Below are 24,794 nucleotides of genomic sequence, written 5' to 3'. Positions count from 1 at the left end.
CGGTAATCCTACAAGTACGTGGGTTGAGATGGGAGATTAGGAGCCGAAGGGCAGCCTGGGCTACACAATGAGACCCTGTTTCAAGGGATGCAAAGAAAATGAGTAAACAAACAAGAAAAATCTAGAAGAAAGAAAATGCTGGCCTTTACCAGGTGTGTTTGGGGAAGGAATCAGTAAATGCTTGGCACTCTGAGCAAAGTAGACTTCAAGAAAACAGCCCCTCTGCTCTGAGAACCTGGGGTTTGGGGAATTTTGGATTGCTAAGCAAAGAGGAATCAAATGGAATTAGCCCTCGTGGTCAAGACAGAGGTATCAGCTGGGCTCCGGGTTGACAACAGTCAGAGGCCATCCACAGAGAATAGGAACAAAACCCCTCCCACACAGCCACTCACCCTTCTGTAAACACACACAGCGGTGCTGAAAACAAGGAAGAATTTTGTTTTGTTTGCTTTTGTTTTTGGAGACCAGGGTTTCTCGGTGTAGCCCTGGCTGTCCTGGAGCTTACTTTGTAGACCAGGCTGGCTTCGAACTCAGTGATCTGCCTGTCTCTGCACACACACACACACACACACACACACACACACACACACACACACTGGTGCTGGCTTGTGCCACCACTGCCCAACATAAAAACGAATTTTTTAAGATTTTGCATGGAAAAATAAAAAGACACAAATTAAAATTCTTTTTTTTTTTTTTTTTTTTTTTTTTTTGGTTTTTCGAGACAGGGTTTCTCTACAACTTTAGAGCCTGTCCTGGAACTAGCTCTTGTAGACCAGGCTGGTCTCAAGGAAAACAATATTTTGTAAATGTCAACAGTTATTTGGGCTCAAAGTTATAGCTTCAATGTGTTTTCTCTGGCCTAGTCTTCAAAATATGCAATGCAAGGCTCATCTAAAGAACACTTGACCACATCGACTTCTCCACCTCCATTGTTCCTCCTTTGGAAGTGAATGTTGATTAAATCCTCCACATCCTCTTCATCCATCCGAATGCCTTTTAATCCAGTCAGAAGTACGGTCCTCTTCGATACGGCTGAAAACACCTGTGGAAGAAAGCCAACTTGTGAAAGAGCTGAATTATTATGAGAGCGGAAAGGGCATTTTCAGACAAGAAAATGCCAGAGAGAGGCGAGTTTGAGACAGATGACCGTGGTGTCATGAAAACAAAGGGGGTTGGGTGGGCAGCTCAGAGTATAAGAGGAGTCTGTGGGGAGTCAGAGCTGTGACTGGCAATGCCAGGGACCAGAAGAATGCCGGAGGATCTCAAAAGTACAGACTAAAATATGGATCGTCAGTAGGTGTGATGGCACACACCTGTCATTCCAGAACTCTGGAAACTGAGGCAGTAGGATGGTGGCATGGAGGTTAAGATACATGCAACCCTGTCTCAAAAAAATATGGGCGAAGGAGAAGCTCAGGGATAGAGTGATTACATAAAGTATTTACATGAAGGCCTGGATTCAGTGCTCAGTACTTTCCCCCAAAATATGTGTGTGTGTGTGTGTGTGTGTGTGTGTGTGTGTGTTGTGTGTGTGTGCATGTATATTTGCTGTAGCTTTCAGGGAGCTGGAGAGATGCTCAGTGGTTAAGAGCACTGGCAGCTCTTCCAGAGGTCCTGAGTTCAATTCCCAGCAACCTCATGGTGGCTCACACCCTTCTGTCATGAGCTCTGGCACCCTCTTCTGGCCCACAGGCATACATGCAGGCAGAACACTGTACCATAATATAAGAAAGTGGGTAGACAAAGTTGGTAGGCAATATTGCCATTTGATAGCTGAGGAGGAATAGGAAACAGGAGCAGGTTTAAAACAAAAGGGAGCAGAATTATGTCTGAAGCCCAGTGATTGATAGACACACGAGGAAAATATCTCTAAGTATCTATTTACAAAAATCAGAATTAGTTTTATTTTTTATTTTATTTTTTAATTTATTTTTAAAACAATCTTTTCTCATTTTACATACCAATCCTAGTTCCCTCTCCTGCTCTCCTCACCTTCCACCCACCCCATCCCCACCCACTCATCAGAGAAGGTAAAGCTTCCCACTGAGAAGTCAACGAAGTCTGGCACATCACTTTGAGGCAGGACCTAGGCCCTTCCCACTATATCTAGGCTGAGCAAGGTACCCCTCCAGAAAGAATGGGCCCTAAATAGCCAGTTCAAGCACTAGGGATAAATCCTGGTCCCACTGCCAGTGGCCCCACAGACTGCCCCAGCCACACAACTGTCACCCCCATTCAGAGGGCCGAGTTTGGGGAGTCGGTAAGCTCCCACTAGCTCAGTTCAACTGTACCTATAGGTAATCCCATTATGATCCTGACCCAAGAATTAGTTTTATAATTACCTAAGTGATTTCATGGGTTTTGCGGGGAGGTGGGGAGTCATCATTGTTTGCATACTGGGGAGGCAGGCTCTAAGGTCTTGCACATGTTAGGAAGGAGCTCTACTGCTCCATCCCCTGTGTTAGGGTTCAGGCATTATGGTGGCCCCTGGCACCTGGCAGGATGCCCTCAGGCACTACCAGCCCAGGTTCTATGGCTGCCACAAACCTACATGGTCTGTATGCAAGCTCTGCCCAGTCCAGCTCTCTTCCAACTATTCTCATGAAGCAAGGCAAGAGCAGGTCTCTGCCTCCCTCCCTCCCTTCCTCCCTCCCTCCCTCCCTCCCTGCCTGCCTGCCTGCTTCCCTTCCTTCCGACCACCACCACCACTTTTGTCCCCAGAGACCGGTCTCCTCTCTCCCCTTCCCCCTTCTCAAAATAAACTCTCCACATAAGCTCTGTATGAACGGCATATTTGTCTCTATCCCGCCCGCCATGATGCAGCTGGGCTCTCACCCACCAAGGTCCCTCTCACGCATAATCGTTACACCCTGTGCCCTTATTTTTTTGACTTCTTATTTTGAGACAGGATCTTAAGGTTGTCTGGGTTATCTCTGAAGTCTGTAGCCAAGGACGGCATTAACTTGAAACCCTCCCGCCTCCGCCTCCTGAATGGCTGGGTTTCCAGGATTGCACCACCAGGCCTGGCACCAGTTTTTTTTTTTTTTTTTTTTTTAAAAAAAGGCACAGCTTTGCATTAATATATTGTTAAAAATACAAACTTATTCTGCACGGACCAAGCCAAAGTGAAGTGAAGAGATTGCTTAGACAGGCCTCACTGAGAAGCCGAGTGTCACAGACACAGCTCGTTCCATGGTCTTTGTGTGTAGTGGTGGAGCAATGAGATATCGCCCGGAAGGAAGAGCGGTAACTGTACCTGGTACTTTTCCAAGCGTCTCTCTATAAAGGGAGAAACTGTAACTTGATAGCACTTTGGATTCATATAAAGAGGGTAGGTTTTCTTCTTCAAAATCTTGTCAGCAACTGAAAATAAGCAAAAAGAAAGTGTTTTCTCATGACCATTTGTCATTTATAAATAAACATAAACATTTATCATAAGCATTTTAAATCATAGTGAAACTTCTCTCCCATGGACTACTACCAAATAAACATCAAAGTGGGCAGTTAATTTCTAAAGAACTCTGCAGCCCGTATTGAAGGCTTCACAGTAATCATTTTGAGAAACACTAGTCTACACAATAAGGAAACTGAACCTTCTGTCTCAAGCAACCAAATATGAGAGGGACAGAGGTGGCACAAACCCACTTCTATGAAGCATTTAGAACAGGGAAGAAGTTTGTGGAGACCAAAGACTTGGAGATACCAAGGACTGAAAGAGAAAGTAAAGGGGAACTATTGTCTAATGAGTGACGTTTCTACTTAAGATGACAAAACGCTCCGAGGGTGGAAAATGATCACAGCTGCACAATACTGTGAGTGCATGGACTCAATGCCAGCAAACTGCACACGTTTCTTCAATTAACTTTGTGCGCACCCGTGTGTGTACGTGTGCATGCATGTGTGTCACCATGTACATGTGGCCGTCAGAGAAGAACAAGTGGGAACTGGTTCTCTCCTCCTACCAGACATTGATCACAGATCGGCAGCAGACACTCACTAGCTGAGCCACCTTGCAGCCCCTAAATAGTACGATTCTAGTGTTTCCAATGGTAAGTGGAGGCAGGAACAGAGGACAGAGGAGCGAGGACAGACCCTCAATTGATTAGGCCTACCCCAGCCCCACCTGTGCCGGGTTATGACCTAGGTGACTTTGGTTGTCGTATTTGGCTTGCTTCTGAGAAAGGCAAGTAGTTACAGCACCTGCCTGGTTACAAGAAAGCCGTCAGACACTGCTTATGAAGTGACCAGAATGTCTACCTTCAGAAAACTTCACACTCTTCCAGAATCACCTAAAGGTGTAGCTTCTGGCTGGACACCACTTCTAGGAAGGACTCCCCAGAGAAGAAAACAGCACAGATTTCCAAGCTAACAGAGTGTCAAACTGCACTGTGATATATCCTCCTGGATATATTCAAAGAATAGATTGACATTAATCAGATAAGATTTGGAAAGTTTTTAAAAGGCATGGTGGTGCACAGCTTTAATCCCACCACTTGGGAGGCAGACGCAGGTGGATCTCTGTGAGTTCGAGGCCAGCCTGGTCTACAGAGTGTGTACCAGGACAGCCAGGACTGTTTCACAGAGAAACCATGTCTCAGGGTGGAAAAAAATTTTTTTTAACATTTAAAAAAGATTTGGCAAGTTTAAAGCTGGATCCTTGGCTATGGAAATTTCACCAAGTTGGAATTACCCTTCATTTCAAAGGCAACATGTTCCAGCTGCACTGAAACTCAGGGCTTTCTCACTAGGACACACTCTACCTGGGGCTCATGAGCATTCCTCAAAGACCCAGGTCAAAACCGCACAGTGGTGGGTTTGCACGAGCCCGGAGAAAGATCTGGAAACCTCCCCTACTAACCAGGACTACTTCTACACCAAAGGAAAGGGAATTTTGAGGAGAATACTTCGCTGTCATCATTATGACTTCTTTTTTAAAACACATATTATTTTCATGCACAAAATAATCTAGTCAGTCCATGTTTTAATGGCATCGCAAGATTTCTATGATTCAGAAACTCAGGGAAAACCCTAGGACCATACTAATGAGAATAGCAGGCGTGTGCATGAAGAATCAGGCGGAACTGCTCTATGGCACACCACCGTGTGATTTTAGGGATATGATCTGTCTTCGCTAGACCTCTGTCTCCTGTCAGTGACATGAACCTATGTCAGAGCTATGATGAGCAGAGACTGTAATAATAAAACACGGGGATACACACATGCATCTGTTGTCCTGCCTGACACACGATCTCACACACGCATCCACTGTCCTGCCTAACACACAATCTCACACATGCATCTACTGTCCTGCCTGACACACGATCGCACACACGCATCCACTGTCCTGCCTGACACACGATCGCACACACTACACTTCATGCCGTAGTTGTTTGCAAATGTAACATGTTAGGGAGCAGTCAGGAAATTGCTTCCTGGATTCAGTATTTGAATAAGGGTAAGAAAACATCAACTGGACCAACAAGATGACTCAACAGGTAAAGATCTTTACTGCCCAAACCCACAACCTGAATTCAATCCCCAGGATCCTCAGGGTGGAAGAAAGAACCAACTGACGTAAGCTATCTTCTGACATCAACACTAGCGCCACAGCGTGCGCACATGCACAGACGCGTGCGCGATAAATAAAGACTTCTAAGAAAATAAGTTGTTTTTTTTTTTTTTTTTTTTAAAGAAAGTGTTCCAAAGAAGGAAACTCCCCCCAATTATCATGCATTTCAAATACACAAATGGGCAGAAACTGTGCAATGGCGGAGTGTCTGCGTACCTCCACTTTCCAGGAACGTGATGACGGCGCTCCCCGACTTCTTGTCGTAGTCCACGCTTTCCACCTCGCCGCCTCCGTTCGCGGACTTGTAGAAGCTCAGCTCCAGCTTGTCTCTCGTCTGCTCCTCCGGCAGCTCATCGGGGATTCCCGTAACATTGATCTTCATTTTAGAAACGTTCACACGAACCTGGGAAAGCGTTTCAGCGTCACAAGTAAGAAGAACGCCTGTGCCCGACAGAGTGGCTGAAGCTTTCAGGACGGTCTCACCTGGAATCTGACGCCGATGCTTAGCGGGACTGGTTGTGCGGTGACCTCCACGGAGTTGCCCTCCAGCTGCACCACGTGCTTCCCCAACGTTATCACATTCTGTGCAACTGAAACACAATTTTAGAAGCAGACCGTCACGACGTCCGAGAAAACCTTATGCGTTTTATCCAAAGACGCGTTGTTGTCTTTTTCCATGTTCTTCAATTTTGTATTTATTCTATTTATGTATGTGGAGGAGGTGTGTTCTTGTGAGGGGCATTTGGGTGAAGGTCAGTGAATAGCTTGTGGGAGCTGGGTCTTTTTCCAGCATGTTGGTACCCGGGATGGAACTCAGACCAGCAGGCTCAACAAGGGCCTCTACCTGCTCAGCCATCTTACCAACCCCATTTTCTTTTATTTTAAAGGACCAAATTTTAATATTTTTCTTGGGCTCTCCAAGTTACAACAGTCTTACCTCCAACGTAGGAAAACTCAGTGTCACCATGGGTAAGCAAAAATGGCAATACAGAGATTTTGAGATTCTAAATTCAACTTAAGGGCTGACTCTATCCTCCTCTCTCTTACAACATCAGCCTAAGAATTCTGCAGATTCTTTATACTGTCAATCCAGACACACACTCCCTGTCCACAGCACTGCCAGGGAATTCCCCCAGTGCAGTAAGCGCAGCCAGAATGTCCCCATTCATAAGCTAGGAACACTTTTGTGAGCTACTGTCGTTTTTATCACCGTTTTATGTCGCTTTATCCTTTCTCAATGTTCTTATGTTACCAGCACCAAAGCAAGTGCTCTTTTCCATCTCTGTCTTTCCAAGAAAGGCATATTGCTTTGCTTTTTTTTTTCTATAAGCATGATTTAAAATATTGAGAGCGTCACTGTATCATCCCATAGATGGGAGAGGCTCTGTAATACAACCACACCAAAGCCAGGAGAAGTTCAAAGAACCACGCCATATGTGTTTAAAACGAATATAGGGAGGGGTTTCTTTTTGTTTGGTTGGTTGGGTTTGGTTTCTTTTTGTTTGTTTGTTTTGTTTTTCAAGGCAGGGTAGTCCTGGCTGTCCTGGAACTCACTATGTAGACCAGGCTGACCTCAAAGTCACAGAGACCTGCCTGCCTCTACCTCCAGAGTGCTGGGATTAAAGGCATGCGCCGCCACCACCCAGCCAGGAGTTTCTTCGTAACTGTGTGTTATGACTTTATAAAACTCCAGCTGTTGCTATGTGAGCCACTTATTCTAATTTATCATGAAGATAAGAGATGATTGCTTCCTCTCTTATAAACCTCATGTGTGTTTATGACAACGAGAGAGCACACCCGAGGCTGGGGAAGACACAAGGCTGGGCGTTGTCGGTGGGAATTCAGACTCAATATACCACAATATGACTCTAGAATTTAGATGCTTTTTGTTTTGTTTTGTTTTGCTAATGGCAACAGATGACGATAACAGAAAACATCAATGAAGTAATACTCAGATGACCCTCTCATTATCCCCAAACCCCTAACATCTGGCGATCTAACTCAACAGAGAGGGACCACTTATATTCCAACTTTAGTTACTGTGACTGTCAAACTCACCCCTGTTTACTTCTGTTTCCCTGGAGCTGTGTCTTGGCTTGGGGACTCCAGAACCACATCAAGGGAGCAAGCAGCATCAAGGCTGCTTCTGAAGCGACTCCTAAATCCAGCAAGCCCAGGAGACTGACAAGCAGTGACTGTCACGTAGAAACCTGCCCTCAGATCCTCCCCTGTGTCTTCCAGTAACATGCCAGTGACCGTCTATTACCAGCAAAGCTTCCCCTCCACTGTGGGCATGCTTCCAGGGGGAACAAAATGACGCTGTAGGTGGATGCCTCATCTCTGCTTGCCTTGACCTTCTGTAAGCTTCCTTTTAACATTTATTTCCAGGTCAGACTGACGGCCAGATGCCAGAAGACACAGGTTAAAAATCACAGCTTCTAAGGATCTAAGCGTGAAATGGTCCTGAAGACCACATTGGCCCATCCTGTAGCTTTGCAGTCGGAACCAAAGCCAAGAGAGAGTGGCCTGCCCTCAGGAATGTTGGTCCAGGAGGATGTGCGCAGGCACTTAGGGTACCCTCTCAGCTCTGGAGTTCAGCAAAGGAAGTTCTTCTATAGGCTTCTGTTTCCTTCTCTGGCAAACCCATCACACATAGCAAAAATGGCAGCTGGCATGGGTGTGTTGTGTGCCTTCAGTTAAACCTGTCATTTAATACTATCACAAAGCCTGTCACCAAAATCTGAGGCTTACAAAGAATGCAGCTCAGACCTCAAGAAGAGACAAAGCCAGCACTCAGATTCTCCTCACAAAGGAAGCCAAGCCCTGAAGGGGCCCAAACATTTTTGAACTTGGCCAACATCAGGTCCCAAACCTTTCTATTCCTCGGTTCAATCTAATCGCTGGGTAACTAATTTACTAAATCACTTAAGCATCTTCAGACTTTGTTTTCTTACCAATCAAATACACACAATAATTATTTTTTGCTATCCTGTATTTACAGACTTGTACAAGTATGAAACGAGATGTCCCAGAGAACACTGGAGAAGTAGAGTCTGCCACTCTTATACTCCCAAAATTGTATTTATTCATTTACTTTTTTATTTGAGATAGGGACTCACTATATAGCCCTGGCTGACCCGAATCTAGATAGGCCAGGTTAGCCTCAAACTCACAGAGATAGGTCTGCACCTGCCTCCCAAGTGCTGGGATTAAAGTTGTGCACTGCCATGCCTAGCAAGTTCTACTTCTTTATAATATTATTATAACATTCTAATATGCTTATATCATTTAAGGGACATATGTACTGGAAAGGGGCTGACACTGGATAGCTCAACTCCTATATTTTATTTCCAGAGCCATTGTTTTTTGAACGTGTGATAAGCATGAATCCTTTAACATCATTGCACAGATAATACTGTGAGTACTCCACATAATTATATATAATATTATATATCATAGATATTACATCATTATATATTATAGGTAATAAAACCAACACATCTAATATACTTAATAATGCCTGGATTCTGTCTCTGTAAACTGAGACTATCAATTGCCTCTGCCTCAAAATGCCACTATGAAGACAAGAAGAAACAGCGAACACAGACTGCCAAGTGACAGCCAGACATCTGCCGAAGACCTTTGAAGGTCCAAGTGCTTGCAAAGGTGACACGGCCATGTGTGTAAGATCAGTCATACCTTCTTCCTTCTCAAAGGTGATAAGTGCTTGTCCTTTCTGGAGCTCATAGAGAATTTGTGAGCTCAACTGGAATGAACAGGAGCTATTTGAGAACTGGCCACCATCCTCGGGACTCTTCATTGAAGTGAACTTAAGCTTTCTCTCTGGTATAGTCTCTTTAATCTAATTAAAACAGATGCATTTGATTAAAATTAAGACAAGACATAACAAGTCCTTCCAACGATGGTATGATTGATCTAGTCATTCAATAATTCATTCTCCACTGACTGTAAAGCTTAATGGTATATTGACTGTAGTCTTACTTAACATCTATAGAAATTGCTTCTTCCCACGCAGTTCCTCAGTAAGGTAATCAAATGTTGATCCTTTAATATTATTTTGTTGATGAAATCGTAAGTATATAATCCTCTCACTTTTCCTAAGCAGTGTTTAAGTTGATTGATATTGTCCAATCGTAAATCCCCACTGTTTATGTAAAATAAGTGCCTCATTGTGGAATAATCTTTTCACACACTAAGATGTGCCTTTGCCAAGGCACCTTCTGATTGGTTTAATAAAGAGCTGAATGACCAATAGCTGGGCAGAAAGAGGTTAGGCGGGACTTCCGGGCAAAGACAGCAAAGGAGGAGATGAATCTAGGTGCAGAAGAGACTCCAGAGGACACAGGAGGTGCAAGACGGAAGCAAGGCAAAAGCCACGAGGCAAAACAGATTAATATAAATGGGTTAATTTAAATTATGAGGTAGTGAGGACAGTGATCGTTTCAGTACTGTCTACAACCCGGTGAGTCGAGAAGAAACAAGGGGTAAAAGCTTATTAGATGATTCAAATACAGGAAAATTTAGGAGAGACTTTAAATGGTACAGATCGATACATGTCCAACTTCTTTGTTCTGAGACAAGGACTCTCTGTATATTTGTATAGCCCTGGCTAGCCTGGAGCTTGCTCTGTGGACCAGGCTAGCCTCCTACAGGGATTCTCCCTGCCTCGGTCTCCCAAGTGCTAGGACTAAAGGTGTGTGTCACCATGACCAGATCATGCCAAACTCTTTAAACTCTGAGATTCACTGAAATTACTCCCGCATGAGAGGGGAAGATGGGAAATGCAAGAGTGATCTGCAATAAGCAATGCTGGTTTTTTTTTAAACTTTTATTTATTTATGGTTTTGTAAGTTGTATCGTGCTAGCCATAGGTGGTAGGAAAAATATGCATCATAAGTATAGTACATGAAGAAATCACGATGCCAATACACAAACTCTAGGTAGAACTACTGAAGTCCTGGTTTCCCAAGGGAAACCTGCCTCTGGGATGAACCACTATATATCTCAGAGCACACTTTATTTAAACGGGAGCATATAGAATGCCTTCCTCTGCCTTTTATGTATCAATATCATGTTTGTTACATTCGTGCATGCTGTATACAATTATTTGTTCTTGATTTGGTGTAGAATTGAGTTGTATGGGTAAAGAATAATTTACTATTCTTTCTACTATGGAGGAACACTTGAGTTTTTATCCATTCAAGTTGTTACAAACAGTAGCCCAAGTCGGGCATGGCGGCAAACTCCTTTAATGCCAGTGCACAGGAGGCAAAGGCAGGTAGGTCTCTGTGAGCTTGAGGTCAACATGGTCGGCATAATGAGTTCAAGACCAGCCAGACCTCAAAAACAAAAGCAAACACTGGTGTTCTGAGTGGCCCTAATGCTTTAGAATTAATCCTGTATAACTACAATTTTGTCTGAAAAGTACATGTCCATTAAAATATACATAAAATAATCACAGTACTTGGAATTCTCTGGCGTCCGAGTGTAACTCTGCTTCAAGTCTTTGGATCTCCTGTTCTAGCTGTATGTTTTCCTTTATAATTTCATGAATTAATCCCTTAAAAAAGCAAATAAAAGAAAAAATTAAATACCATTGCGATTCCTTTCCTAAATTAATTAAAGATGTAAAGCCCACACCCACTCAAAGGCTAAACAACCTTAGGACAGCCTCAGAATAAGTATGCCGACTTCATAGTGCATATGCTTAGCATCTAATTCCAGTGCATGATGGGTCTTCTTTTGTTGTTGCTGCTGTTTTGTTTTTAATGACAGTTTTTGATTTCATATGCATTGGTGCTTTTCCTTGCAAGTATGTCTGCATGAGGGTGTCATATCCCCTGGAGATACAGACAGTTGTAAGCCACTATGCAGGTGCTGGGAATTGAACCCACATCCTCTAAAAGAGCAAGCAGTGCTTTTATCTGCTGAGCGATCTCTCCAGCACCCAGTGGTTCTGCTAATCCTACCAAGATCCGTTGGCTCTATTATATGAACAAAGAAACTGTTATCTTCTACATTAGACACGGAAATTTTTATAATTAAGACAAGGACTGAGACTCAGACCTTCTAGACTTTGTTAAATTCTTTCTAAGCTACCTACAACTATCATACAACTTTTAATTGCACTATAATTGTGAACACATTACACTGAAGCCGTTCTTTGTTTATTTTTTGTCTTGCTTCATTTTTTGTTTGTTTTATTTTTTGGCGGGGTTTTTTGGTGTTTGGCGTTTATCAGCCATAATTCCAACAGTAGCCAGCTGCTCTGACAAGCCCAACACAGGCCTTGCTATCAGCCCTGAGCACCTGAGCCTCTGTTCCCACGTGGATCTCATTTGGTCACTGCTCACATTTCACAACTGGTAGAAACCCGAAAAAGAAGGAGGGAGGGAAAAATTTTTGTCAGAAAATAAATGGGAACACAACTCTCGGTGTAAAGCTCCCACAATGGCGCAAATGTAAGGATCTCTCGGAGAGCCCAGTAGCCCCACCATGCCAATGGATTGCTTGACACAGACAAAGGCGCACCTTAAAAGGAACAGACACAAATCATTCTTAACCGCAACTACAATTTTCCTTCATACCTCCTTTTGTTCGCCTTCCAAAACTTCTATACCTTGTGAGAGTTCTTGATAAGCTTGCTGTTTGTTGTCCATATTAGCATCCATGATTCTTTAATAAAAAAAAAAAAATGTGGGGGGAGGGGCAATGCTTTTACAATTGGATACAACACAAACTCAAGAAAAAAGAAATAGAGCTTTTACCCTTCCTTTCAAGAAGCATGAATTCTTTGCTCTGTGTGTGTGTGTGTGTGTGCGCGCGCGCGTGCACGTGTGTTTTCATATCATCAAAGTCTTGTCAAGTGACTTACAATCAAACACCATCTGTAATCTGAAGAACTTCACATCTGTAATTGCACTGGAAGGGACACAGTAAAGGAGCCGCCAACGTGACTGCTCCACCTTACGGTTAAGGTCTTTACTGGGAACCAGAGAAAGGATCTAGAGGCATCTGGGAGAGTCCAAGGCTGCGAGAGAAAGAAGTAGACTGAGCATGCCCGGCAGACTGGACACAGGCAGGGCTGTCTGTGAGAGAGGGGGAATAGCAGGGAATAGCGAAGAGAGAAAGCATGTGACAATAGCAAGCTTGGGTTTTGTAAGGACAGTGAGTCGCAAGGGCCAGGAGACCAGTGTGGGGACTTTGAGGTGTATAATACTTGTGAGTAGGGACTGAGGGAGCCTGGAGGCCTGCATGGAATTTGATATGCTCATAGATGCCACAGATGTATGCTAATTAGAGAACAGTATGTCCCTTTTGCCAGCAGTAAGGGAAAGGACCCCTTCTGGCAGACAGAGCCAGTTTCCCGAGTTCCTGAAGAACACTGGCTTTTATCTAACGGCCAGAAATCCTTCTCTAGTCCAGGTTGTGCTTGTTTCTGGATATTGGGACTCTCCTTTGGAGATTGAGGAATTGGAGTTTTCTTTGAACACGTTTTAAAGGTGATAAAAGTCCTTTGCTTTCAACTCAAGGGTACCTAGAAAACAGTATCAGACCGAGTCATTGTAGACATGCTGAAATGTTGTTTTTAACCCAGTTTCTATAGAAGCTATTATTAAGCTGGCTGCTAGATTTCATGCTATATTATGATACAGTGATACATATTAATATATTAATATTTTGAAGCTGGAGAGATGGCTTGGAGGATAGACACTTGTGACCGAGCCCAACAACCTGAGCTCCACCTCTGGAAGCCACAAGGTGGAAGAGACCTGTCCTCTACATGCACGCCCAAAGACCAGTTAACTTCCTGGAATGCTGGGAGTTGTAGTTCTTAGAACTAACAAGGCCAAAAGGGAAACAAGATGGCCTTTTGGGTTTTCCCTTTAAAAGCCCTACAACACGTGTCTCTTGGCCACTTGCTGGAAACCCATAGGCAGACCTGACCAGAATCCATTTTTCTGGTCAGTACTTTATTAAAGTTAGCTTCCAATTTGGCTCAAAATTGTGGAACTGGCATTTCCCTCTCAAATCTCAGGATGAACAACACACACACACAAACACACACACCACAAAATAAGTACAAAAATCTAATAAAATAAATTAAAAATTTGCTTAAGTATCCTAGCATACATATTTCAGTATAATAGTTTCCTTTGCAATTCTAAATATCTATATGTTTATTCATGCAGGAAAAAAATGTTGAAAGGAAACTACATAGGGTTAACCTGTCTGGCAAAAGGAGTCAACGGTGAAGAAGCCCTGCCTGCACATTAAATTAGCCAAAAAGCAAGATTCCCAGATCAAAAGAGCTTTAGATGCACATTAATAACTTGCATGCAATATACTTTTCAAAGACTGAGTGGTTAAAGTCTCAGCATTCTTGTAAGAGAAACAAACAAACAAAACATCTATCTTTAAACTAAAAGACTGGAGAAAATTAGACATCTCTTAGTTTAGCCCATATGAATAAAGGGATGTCAGGAAACATTCTTCACGGCATTTCCAGGGATTTCTAGCTCCATTCTCCAGTGAAAAGAACCAAGAAGCAAAGGCTGACTCTGGGTGTGGGGAAGGAAATGCACAAGATAAGCCTGTAATATCTGAGGTGTCCAACAATTTAAAAGCACTTTCAAAAATATGACAGGATCCCAAGGGCCCGGGTTCGATTCCTGGGTCCGATCCTCTCTTCCGAGTTGTTCGATCCTGTCACAGAGCGACGAGGGCCTTCTGTGTCCCGAGTGTCTGCCTTCCCATGCCTTCTCGTGGCGTGGGCAAAAAAAAAAAAAAAAAATATGACAAGAAATCTAGGCAGTGGTGGTTCATGCCTTTAATCCCAAAACTCAGCACAAGAGAGGCAGAAGCAGGTGGACCTCTGTGAGTTTGAGGCCAGCCTGGTCTACAGAGCTAGTTCCAGGAAAGCTAAGGCTACACAAAGAAACTTTGTCTTGGAAAACCAATAAATAAATAGATAGATGGATAGATAGATAGATAGATAGATAGATAGATAGATAGATAGATAGAGAACAGAAAAAGAATATGCCCCAAGGAAAGCAGCCCCTAATTGTCAAAGACCCACTCAGGAAACTGACTAAGCAAGTGGAATACATAGGGCATGCAGACAGGCACTTCCCCAAAACCATCTTACAGAAAAAAAAAAAAAAGGAAAGGAATTGTCAACTCATTCCACAAAAGCAACATCATCCTGAAACCAAAACTGGATAGAGGTACACTGGACATAAAAGAAAGAAATCTAGGGGGCTGGAGAGATTGCTCAGAGGTTAAGAGCACTGGCTATTCTTCCAAAGGTCCTGAGTTCAATTTCCAGCAACCACATGGTGGCTCACAACCATCTGTAATGGGGTCTGGTGCCCTCTTCTGGCCTGCAGGCATACACACAGACAGAATATTGTTTACATAATAAATAAACAAATAATAATAAATAATAAATAATAAATATTTTTTAAAAAGAAAAAATCTATAGACCAATATCCCTATTGAATGAAAACCAAATTCAAGAACACATTACTTCACATATAGGACAAGTTAGTCTCATTAGTTCAACGTACATAAAGCAATGAGTGTGATCCAGCGTGTAAGTAGCCGCACTGCCAGAAATCACATGACCCTCTGATTCAACATCGAAAACCTTTCAACAAAGCTCATAATTTCAGCAAAAAGGCCGGAAGAACCCAGGAATAGAAGGAATGTGTCTCCACATAGAAAAGTTATATGCAGCCGGGCGGTGGTGGCGCACGCCTTTAATCCCAGCACTCAGGAGGCAGAGGCAGACGGATATCTGTGAGTTCGAGGCCAGCCTGGTCTACAAGAGCTAGTTCCAGGACAGGCTCCAAAGCCACAGAGAAACTCTGTCTCGAAAAACCAAAAAAAAAAAAAAAAAAAAAAAAGTTATATGCAATAGACCTACGGCCAGCGTTATAGATGTAGAAGAACTGAAGTTGTATCCTCAAAACTCGAGAATAGATCAAGGATGCCCAGTTAGTACAGTGCTGCACCATGTGAAAGCCCAAGAGGATGCAAATATGAAGGAAAGAAAGAAAGAAAGAAAGAAAGAAAGAAAGAAAGAAAGAAAGAAAGAAGAAGATGAAAGAAGAAAGAAAGAAGAAAGAAGAAAGAAAGAAAGAAAGAAAGAAAGAAAGAAAGGAAGAAAGAAAGAAAGGAAGAAAGAAAGAAAGAAATCAGAGCATCCTTAGCTGAACATGACGTGATTCTTTATTAAAAAAAAAAAAACAACTCAAAACACTCCACTGGGAGTGCTTCCATCCAATTTTAGCAAAATATCAGGATACAAATATCAGTAGCTTGCCGGGTATGGTGGTACACACCTTTAACCCCAGCACTCAGGAAGGAGAGGCAAGGAAGATCTCTATGAGTTGGAGGTCAGCCTGCTCTATATAGTGGGTTCTGTATATAGGGTTACACAGTTAAGACCCTGTCTTAAAAAGTACACATTTTAAAATTCAGCTTTTTTGAATACCAATGACAAACTTGTTGGGGGGGGGCGGGGGAGAACAATTAAAAAACCAAAACAAAATACTTAGGAATAAATCTAATTAGGAACAATGAAAACTTTGAAATACTGAATAAAAAGATGAGTAAGGCACTTGAGGATAGAAAGTCATCTCGTGTTCATAGACTGGCAGAGTTATTATTGTGAAGATGACTTTGCTATCCGCAGATTCAGCGCAAATTTTCACCAGAATTCCATTGACATTCTTCACAGACCAAAAACAAAACAAAATTCCTAACATTCATACAAGCATCAAAGGTCCCAAATAGCCAATGCAAAGAAAGGCCAATGCAGGAGGCATCACCAAGCATGTGTATAGTGTACATACATACAGGCAAAACACCTATACACACACAAGATGATTTAAAAAATAGACAAGGGACTGAGGAGAGAAGGAAGTGTCCTAAGGGAAGAGCAGATGAGGGCACAAGAAGAGAACAATAGAGTATGTGTGTATATAAAGAGAACGTGTGTACATGTGTGTGTGTGTCTGTGTGTGTTTCTGTGCGTGTGTGTGTGTGTGTGTGTGTGATGAAAATAGACGGGGGAAGTATTTGGGGAACGGAGGGAATCAGGCCTCCCGAGAATATTAGTCCTTCTTGACTGCTTATGGGGTATTTTAGTTATATGTCATTTTCTATGAGTAATTAATAAATGTATTAATTACAGGCACTCCTTGTATTCATCCCAGAACTGTTGTATGCAACCCAGACCTGAGCATGTTACATTGTGTGCTTTATAGTGGGTATTTCTCTGCCCAGGACATTACATGTATATGTTCCTCTTAGTGCATTTCTTTAAAAATTGCATTATAATTGTTTTTAGATACTATTGGTAACAACACAATATTCTTAAAAGCTTTTGCTGTAAGTGATCTATTGGGTAGCACCCCCAGAACATCTGCATCAGATTCATCATCTGAATATCTCCCCTTTCGCACTATGTGGGTTGGATGGGAATTCTTCCCTTTCAAGCAATCTTACTATAAGGAGAAAAAAAATGACCCCCTCAAAGATGTCCATGTTCTGGTCTCAAGAATTTGTGGGGGGTGGAGAGATGGCTCAGCGGTTAAGAGCATTGCCTGCTCTTCTTAAAGGTCCTGAGTTCAATTCCCAGCAACCACATGGTGGCTCACAACCATCTGTAATGGGGTGCCCTCTTCTGGCCTTCAGGCATACACACAGACACAATATTGTATACATAATAAATAAATAAATAAATAAATAAATAAATAAATAAATAAATAAATATTAAAAAAAAGAATTTGTGAAAACATTTAGATCACACTTCAGGGGAGACTTAAGGCTGCAAACCCAATTCAGGATGGTAATTATTCTTCTTTAAAATATAAGCCGGGCGGTGGTGGCGCACGCCTTTAAACCCAGCACTCGGGAGGCAGAGGCAGGCGGATCTCTGTGAGTTCGAGGCCAGCCTGGTCTACAAGAACTAGTTCCAGGACAGGCTCTAAAAAAGCTGCAGAGAAACCCTGTCTCGAAAAACCAAAAAAAGAAAAAAGAAAAAAAAATAAAATAAAATATAGAGACAGGAGTGGAGGAGCTGGCTCAGGGGAAAGTGCCTGGGCCCCCACACAAGCGCATCGAATTTTAAAATGACACTAAAATTTAATATTTTAAATTGAAATTTTAAATATTTTTAAATTGAAAATAAATATTTTTAAATTGAAAAGTGTGTATTCATGCACATGTGTGTATAAGCCACCAAGGCTTTGTAAATTATTATGACAGTAAATTTTAAAAAAGAAAAAAAAAACCTTTTCTTACTGCTATATTTAACATCGCCATAGTGAGTCACACAGAGTGCCTGACAGCCTAAAGGAAGAAAAAAAAACATAATGTATCCATGTCAAATAGACCAGAAACTTGTGGAAAGATAGATTAAAATTTCAATAACTAAAAGATTCTAACTGTGTTTCTTTTGCAATTTTACAATCAGGTAACACTTTTGAATAAAACAAAGTGAGTAATCTCTCTGAGAGTGTTGGCACAGGCCTGTAACCAGAGGATCAAGAGTTCAAGACCAACACAATGTAAATAGAAAGCTGTCGTGTATATAGATACCGATACACACATACACACACACACACACACACACACACACACACAAAGTATTTTCATTGCCTGCAGAAGTTGGGTTTACAGACAGAGAAGAAAGTTGGGGGAAACAAAACAAAAACAGAAAGTGAACTGATAGATTCAAGGTTACATTCTTGATTGATTCAAGGTTATATTCTTCCCAAGAGGGGACCAGGAAGAAAGAAAAAGAAAACTGGTTGGTGAATGTCTAAGGTGCTTTTTGTTGGGATTAAAGCGGAGGTGATTTCTTTCTCTTGCCGGGTGGGCGGAACCTTCTGCTTTCCCTCTCCCCCTACCCCCCCCCCCCCCCCCCCCGTTGGGCAGGACACATGAAAAGTTCCCTTCAGGAGCACACAAATTAGCAGGTGCAGGAGTCCTCTGAGTCCAAACTGGTGGCCTCCTATAATTCTTATTGAATCGCCTCCTTTTAATGTCTTCTTTTTTAAAAAAAAAAAAAAATCTTACATTTTCTGAAAAAGTGAGGTGTGACTTCTTGAGAAATCTGTTTTCCTAAGAACATTCATTTTACGTTTCCTTTTCCCGGGAGAAAGAAGCACGGCCAGGCCTGAGCGCAACGCCCGCCGTAGGCGAGTCCCCAGGCAGCGCTCGGGGCTGGAAGCCGCCGCCGCCCCACTCCTCCGCCCCCCCCAACACACACACACCGGGTGGAGCATCCCTGACTGCCGGGGACCGGACGGGACGAGCACTCACCAGCGCTCCGCCGCCGAGCAGCTCCAGAAAGCAGTCGCTTAGAACCGAACCCCAACGCGAAAACGCAAGCCAGGCCTCGGAGACGATCACCGCTCAGTCACCAGTGGTACTTTCGCTTTCGATTGTTTTAAAAACAGGATGCTTCGGTTTCGTGTCCTGCGGACTTTGTCCCGGGCGCCATTGCTGATGTTCCTCTATCTCCACACGAATTCCAAGACGTGCTTTGAAAAGCGTATTTGTATGTGCCCTACGCGGAACACACTGGTGAAAAACTGGCTGGCAACTAAAGTCGAGGCAGACAGAGCTCTCTATCCAAATCCTAACTCTCACCGCAATTTCCTAGACGGCTACAAAGTTTGACGTCAGCCCAAGATGATCCATGAGGCTGGGAAACCTGTTTCCTGGGTTGTTGGTTTTTATAACCTCGTCCCTTGAAAGTTTTCTTCTAATCTTTGTTTACGTTGTGAAGCGTTTGTAAACAAACACCCAGCTAGATGTTAAATTTTCCTTTGCCAGAAAAAAATATCTGACTTTTATCAAGAACGGTAGTGTTTCCTAATCCTACACCAGAACCGCTCCAGACAGCTGAGCCGCTTCTGAGTACAGGGACATGGAAGGCAGCAAAAAGATCTCAGCGTCTTCTAGGTTGTGGCGTCCTATAGCTGTGCATAGTAACCAATAACTCGGTCTAAGAACACTGATAGGACCCTGTTTACAGTGACACCACTGTAAACATACATAGAGAGACCCTATCTTTAAAAAAAAAAAATAAGAACGAGGGTTTCCTCTGTGTTGTCAGTCCAGTTAGAAAGAACAAAAGGTCTGTGTATTACGTGGGTTTTCTTTTGAACTTTAGCGGGAGCACGAATTTGTTAATGAGAATCTATAAGAAGCCATTGGTTTGGACTGAGTTTGTACATTAGGCCAACGGATCAGAGCAAAAGGGAAGTGGCTCCTGCTGAAATCCCAGGTCGTGGAGAAGAAAGTTATCCTTCCAATAATAAACTAGACGAGAGGTTATGGCCAAATCCCTAAGCAAGCCAGTTTTACACAGCAGAATAAATAGCTTTACCACAGAAGAACTTTAAAACAGCCTCTTGGTGGCTGAAGCCATGGCTCAGTGGCTAAGGGCGTTTGCTTCTTTTACAGAGAAACCATGCTGGTCCCACACAACCTGCTGGTCACTCCAGTACCAGGGCATGAACACCCTCTTCTGACCTCCGTGGACAGACAGCGATAGACCCAAGCAAAACATTCGTACACATTAAAAATAAACCTAAAGTGTGTTTTTTAACAGCTTATTTGTGTTTGTGCGGGGTTCCCATTCTTCGGCCACCACCACCCCTCATTTTTTGACCTGTAAAACTATTACCTGCCCAATTCATCAGATTCTGATGATTCTAGAACCACAAATGAAAAGTCAACTTGGTTTTTAAACTAAATGTGTTATAATGTTTGGCTTTCAACAGCCAAGGGTTATTGATTCAATATAATTTTCTTCTTTTTTTTCTTAATTTTATTTTTTATTTTTGGAAGGCGATACTGGGAGACATAACAAGGACTACAGAAGAAGCTGTTCTAATATCGACTTAAGGAGAAGCAAAGGGATAGGTAGAGAGGAAGGTTTTTGAGAACCTAGCATCCTTTGTTATTATTGTTATTATTGGGACGGCAGGTACCACCAGAGCTTCTAAATGATTCCTCTACCTTCACTCCCCATCACAAGGTAGGGGTGCTAGAAGTGCACGTGTAAGTGGGTCTCTGAATCTGCCTTTTTTATGTGGGTTCTGGAATGGCACGAAGTCATCAAGCTTGCCAGACAAACACTTTTACCTGCTCAGGGATCTCTCTGGCCTCCTAATATCCTTTTGCTATTGTTTCCTTTTCTTTTTATTAACTTTTAATAACACACAAAGAATTTCTTTGTGACATTTTCACATCTACATATAAAAGTAAATTTACACCTGTGTGTTATGCTTTGTTCTTGTTCTCCCTCTCTCCTCCCCTCTATTCCTTTTTCCCCTATTGCTGATCTCATTCTTCTCCCAAAAGAACACCCCACCTGCTCTCTTGTTGCATGCATTCTATTTCTCTCTTTTGTTTTGTCTAAACTGGTCTAGAACTCACAATCTTCCTGCCTTGCCATCTCTAGTGCTGGGATTACAAGCACGTCACCAAGCCCCCCTGGGACCCTGTCATTCTAAAGCTGAATTATACATAGGCTAACAGTTTGAACTCAGCTTGACTTTTAGGCAGGCACTGGGCAAAGTCCAATCCATAAGAACAAATACTCAGCCGTTGCACACAATATTAGCAATTACATATTACAAAATTATGTTATTTTAGTATTACATATTTCTCTTGGGTTTCTATTGCTATGAAGAGATATCATGACTCCAGCTACTCTTATAGAAGAAAGCATTTAATTGAGGTGGAAGCTTACAGGTTCAGAGGTTTAGTCCATTATCCTTATCCGCATCGTGACAGGGAGCATGGCAGCATGCTGGCAGGCATGGTGCTGAAGAAAGAACTGAGAGTCTTACATCTTGAGAGCAACAGGAAGTTAACTGTGTTACACTCGGAGTAGCTTGAGCATAGAAAAGTTCACCCTCGCAATAGCACACTTCCACCAACAAAGCTACACCTCCTAATAGTGCCACGCTTATGTGGGCCAATTACATTGCAACTACCACAATATTACATATTATAAAAATTCCTTGGGATTTTGTGACCCTCTTTATTTTGCCAATGACTGGACGAGATTTATGTCTTATTCCCACACATGAAGAAACCAAAGTATGAAGAGTTGATCCAAGTCATAAAGAAACCAAAGTATGAAGAGATGATCCAAGTCAAGCAGCCCACAGAGTATCTCAAATAGCACACTCTTCTCTCAATCACAGAACTAGTGTCTCCGTGTTGTATTCTATATTTAAAGGGGATTCTGTCTTTAGATATGATTAGGAAATGCTACATGTTGGACTTGCTTCTAGACAGTAAATGTTTGAATTAAGGCTTTAGACTATCCTGTCAGGATCCAGAGTCTCACTTGGGGGCTGCAGTATAATGTCCACCAGCACAATGGAAATCTGAGGGGTACTATAGAGAAACATTAAGCACACATTAAAATTCTTAACTTTAGGCTGGATATAATGGTGCCCACCTTTGATCCCAGGAAGCAAAAGCCAGCAGATTTCTGTAAGTTCTAGGCCAAACTGGTCAGCACAGCAAATTCTAGGTCAGTCAGGAACACACAGAGAGACATTGTCTCAAAACTAATTATAATAATAATTTTACTTTATTCAACCTGAAATTTGGCAGACTGATATAGTCAATCATTATTATCAAGAAACAGGCATTAAGATCTTAGTTTTTTTTCAAAGATTTGTTTATTATGTATACAGTGTTCAGCTTGCATGTATACCTGCACACCGGAAGAGGGCACCAGATCTCATTATAGATGGTTGTGAGCCACCATGTGGTTGCTGGGAATTGAACTCAGGACCTTTGGAAGAGCAGGCAGTGCTCTTAACAACTGAGCCATCTATCGCTCCAGCCCCATTTTAGACAACTTTTTATTGACTTATTTTTGCAGTGCCAAAAATCCAACCCAGGGCCTTATATGTGCCAAACAAACCCTCTGCCACTGAACTACATCCCCAGCCCCCCAAATCTTGAGAAATTTCTAATGGAGGATTAGAATAAGCCTCATAGCATTCCACCAGCTAACATATAAATTAGCTGTCAGTGTCTACCTTGCACTCATCAAATACCAGATCTGTAGGTTGGGTGTCATAGGAAAATCTCACAGACATAATATGTATATTCTGTAACACCTTTGTCTCCCTCACCAAATGGAATGAACTCTCCCCATAACATCCACACAATATTCATCAATGGGCTCAATCATATAGATTACTTCTATGCTTTCGGAGACATTCCACAAAGGCTGAATTAGGAGCTAGGTCCTTGGTCTCACCTGTAATAAAGTAGATGTGCCTCTGGTTTTCCTTCATTCCGGTGCAATCGTCCTTGAGAGAAACCATCTTATCTCTAGAAGCAGAAGTGTAGTATCGCAGCAGCTCTGAAAGCTTCTTCCGATTTTGAGAGTCTTCGTGAATTCCAAGCTTTGTATTTTTTGAGAACTGCTCATAAAAACGTTTTATAGTTCTCTTTATCTTCTGCCAGCTCAGTGAATCGTTCTAAGCCTTTCTTGACCAAATTCTTTCTGATAACTTTCAAAATTTTGCTTTGCTGCAACATTTCACGGGAGCTGTTTAGAGGAAGATCCTCAGACTCCACCACTCCTCTAACGAAATTCAGACACTCAGGAATTAACTCCTCACAGTTATGCATGATGAAAACTCTGCGCACATACAGCTTGATGTTGTTGTTTTTTTTTTCTTTCTGTTTTCAAACAGGTAAAAGAAGCATGTCTTGGGACAAGACAGAGGGCCTAGAATTCCAGTTGTTCTTCAACAGAAAACTGCTTTACTGCCAAATGTTCTTCCCAATCTGGTTAAGCTCTTGTAATCCTGAAGCCAGAAATCCTTATGACATTACTAATGAAGAATCTGGAGAATTCCATATTGTTTCTTAAAAGCAGAGGTGGTGGCCTGAGACAACAAGTACATACAATGAAATGAATGTTTGTATAACCTGAGATTCACATGTTGAAATTCTAACCCCCAAGATGGTTGTATTAGGGTTGTGGTCTTTGGTAGAAGATTAACTCAAGAGAACCAACATGAATAAGATTAGTACCCTTATAAAACAGGCCCCAAAGACGCTTGTTCCTTTTCACTGTGTAAAGCAAAATCTATAAGCCAAAGAAAGCATCAACTATCTTCCTTCTCTAACACCAACTCTTCTGGCACTTTGATCTTCAACTTCCAATCTCCAGAATCTGAAGAATAAAAGTCTATTGTCTGTGAGAGCCACAGATGGGTGGGGTGAGTGGTGCTTAGTTAGACCAAAAGAACTGCAACATTGTAGAATCTGACAAAATTCTGAGGGGCTGCAAACCCCGAAAAGAAGGCAACTTGCTGCTGTGGTGGTCTGAAAGAGAATGCCCCCCAAAGGGAGAGGCACTGTTAGGAAGAGGTGTGGCCTTGTTGGAGTAGGTGTGGCCTTGTGAGAAGAAATGTGTCACTGTAGAAGCAGACTCTGAGGTCTCCTGTATCCACAAGCCACACGCAGTGAAACAGGCCTCTTATTGCCTTTAAGTCAAGATGTAAGAACTTCCAGCTCCTTCTCTAGTCTGTCTGCATGCTGCCTTGCTCCCCATCATAATGATAATAGACTGAACCTCTGAACTGAAAGCAGGCCACCACAATCAAATGTTTTCCTTTACAAGAGTTGCTGTGGTCATGGTGTCTCTGCACAGCAATAGAAAGCCTAATTAAGACAATCCCCATCAGTTAATGCCCTCCTTCTAAGATCTAGCATAGCCAAGAATATGAACTTTTAGCAGGTCACATGGTGCTCCAGTTTAGGGTTCATCCTTGGGGAAGGTGGGCAGTTAAGTTCTGCCCTGTGCAAGACCCTGAAGGGATAAAAGTAAACTTGTAACATTGCTCTAGTTCTGAAGAGGTTAGCTATTTAATGTGTAAATGGTAAGGAAAATGGTTTATTCTATTGTAGAACTTTAAGACAATTCTGAAGCCATTTCTGACAACTCTCAGTCTCAGCAGTAATGCTCCCCCCTTTCCCCCTGGGAACCAAGGACCTAACAATTGCCCACACACGTACTGAAATGTTGGGAATGTTCCATCATCTCCCTGAGTCCTTGTGAATGTTCTCCAAATCGAACTCAGTTATTGAATAGGGGCAAGTTAACCCTTAGGTGTTGACTCAGTGACTGATG

The 24,794-nt window shown here is 42.5% G+C and overlaps 1 protein-coding gene across 1 annotated transcript; it reads right to left on the bottom strand.

Annotated features, from left to right (window-relative positions):
* Positions 1 to 708: 708 nt before the first annotated feature.
* Positions 709 to 19,074, bottom strand: Nmi (N-myc and STAT interactor). Its single transcript, XM_038337678.1, has 8 exons — positions 18,929 to 19,074; positions 12,181 to 12,268; positions 11,058 to 11,153; positions 9,272 to 9,434; positions 6,056 to 6,162; positions 5,789 to 5,975; positions 3,260 to 3,366; positions 709 to 1,045 (listed from the first exon to the last, which is right to left on the bottom strand). The coding sequence occupies exons 2-8, from the start codon at positions 12,262 to 12,264 to the stop codon at positions 863 to 865; spliced, it is 927 nt and encodes a 308-aa protein (XP_038193606.1). The 5' UTR covers positions 12,265 to 12,268; positions 18,929 to 19,074; the 3' UTR covers positions 709 to 862.
* Between the last annotated feature and the right edge of the window lie 5,720 nt (positions 19,075 to 24,794).

The sequence above is a fragment of the Arvicola amphibius genome, chromosome 7 (assembly GCF_903992535.2).
Source record: "Arvicola amphibius chromosome 7, mArvAmp1.2, whole genome shotgun sequence".
NCBI lineage: Eukaryota > Metazoa > Chordata > Mammalia > Rodentia > Cricetidae > Arvicola > Arvicola amphibius.
This window is presented reverse-complemented; position numbering and strand designations above follow the sequence as displayed.

Bases quoted from the DNA above. Each gene is read 5' to 3' on its own strand.
- Nmi (XM_038337678.1), bottom strand. From the start codon at position 12,264: ATGGATGCTAATATGGACAACAAACAGCAAGCTTATCAAGAACTCTCA. The intron at 9,435-11,057 runs GTACTGTGATTA...TGTTTTAATTAG, and splicing joins CGGACGCCAGAGAATTCCAA to ATTAAAGAGACTATACCAGA. The intron at 6,163-9,271 runs GTATGACTGATC...ATTGTGTTTCAG, and splicing joins CACCTTTGAGAAGGAAGAAG to TTGCACAGAATGTGATAACG.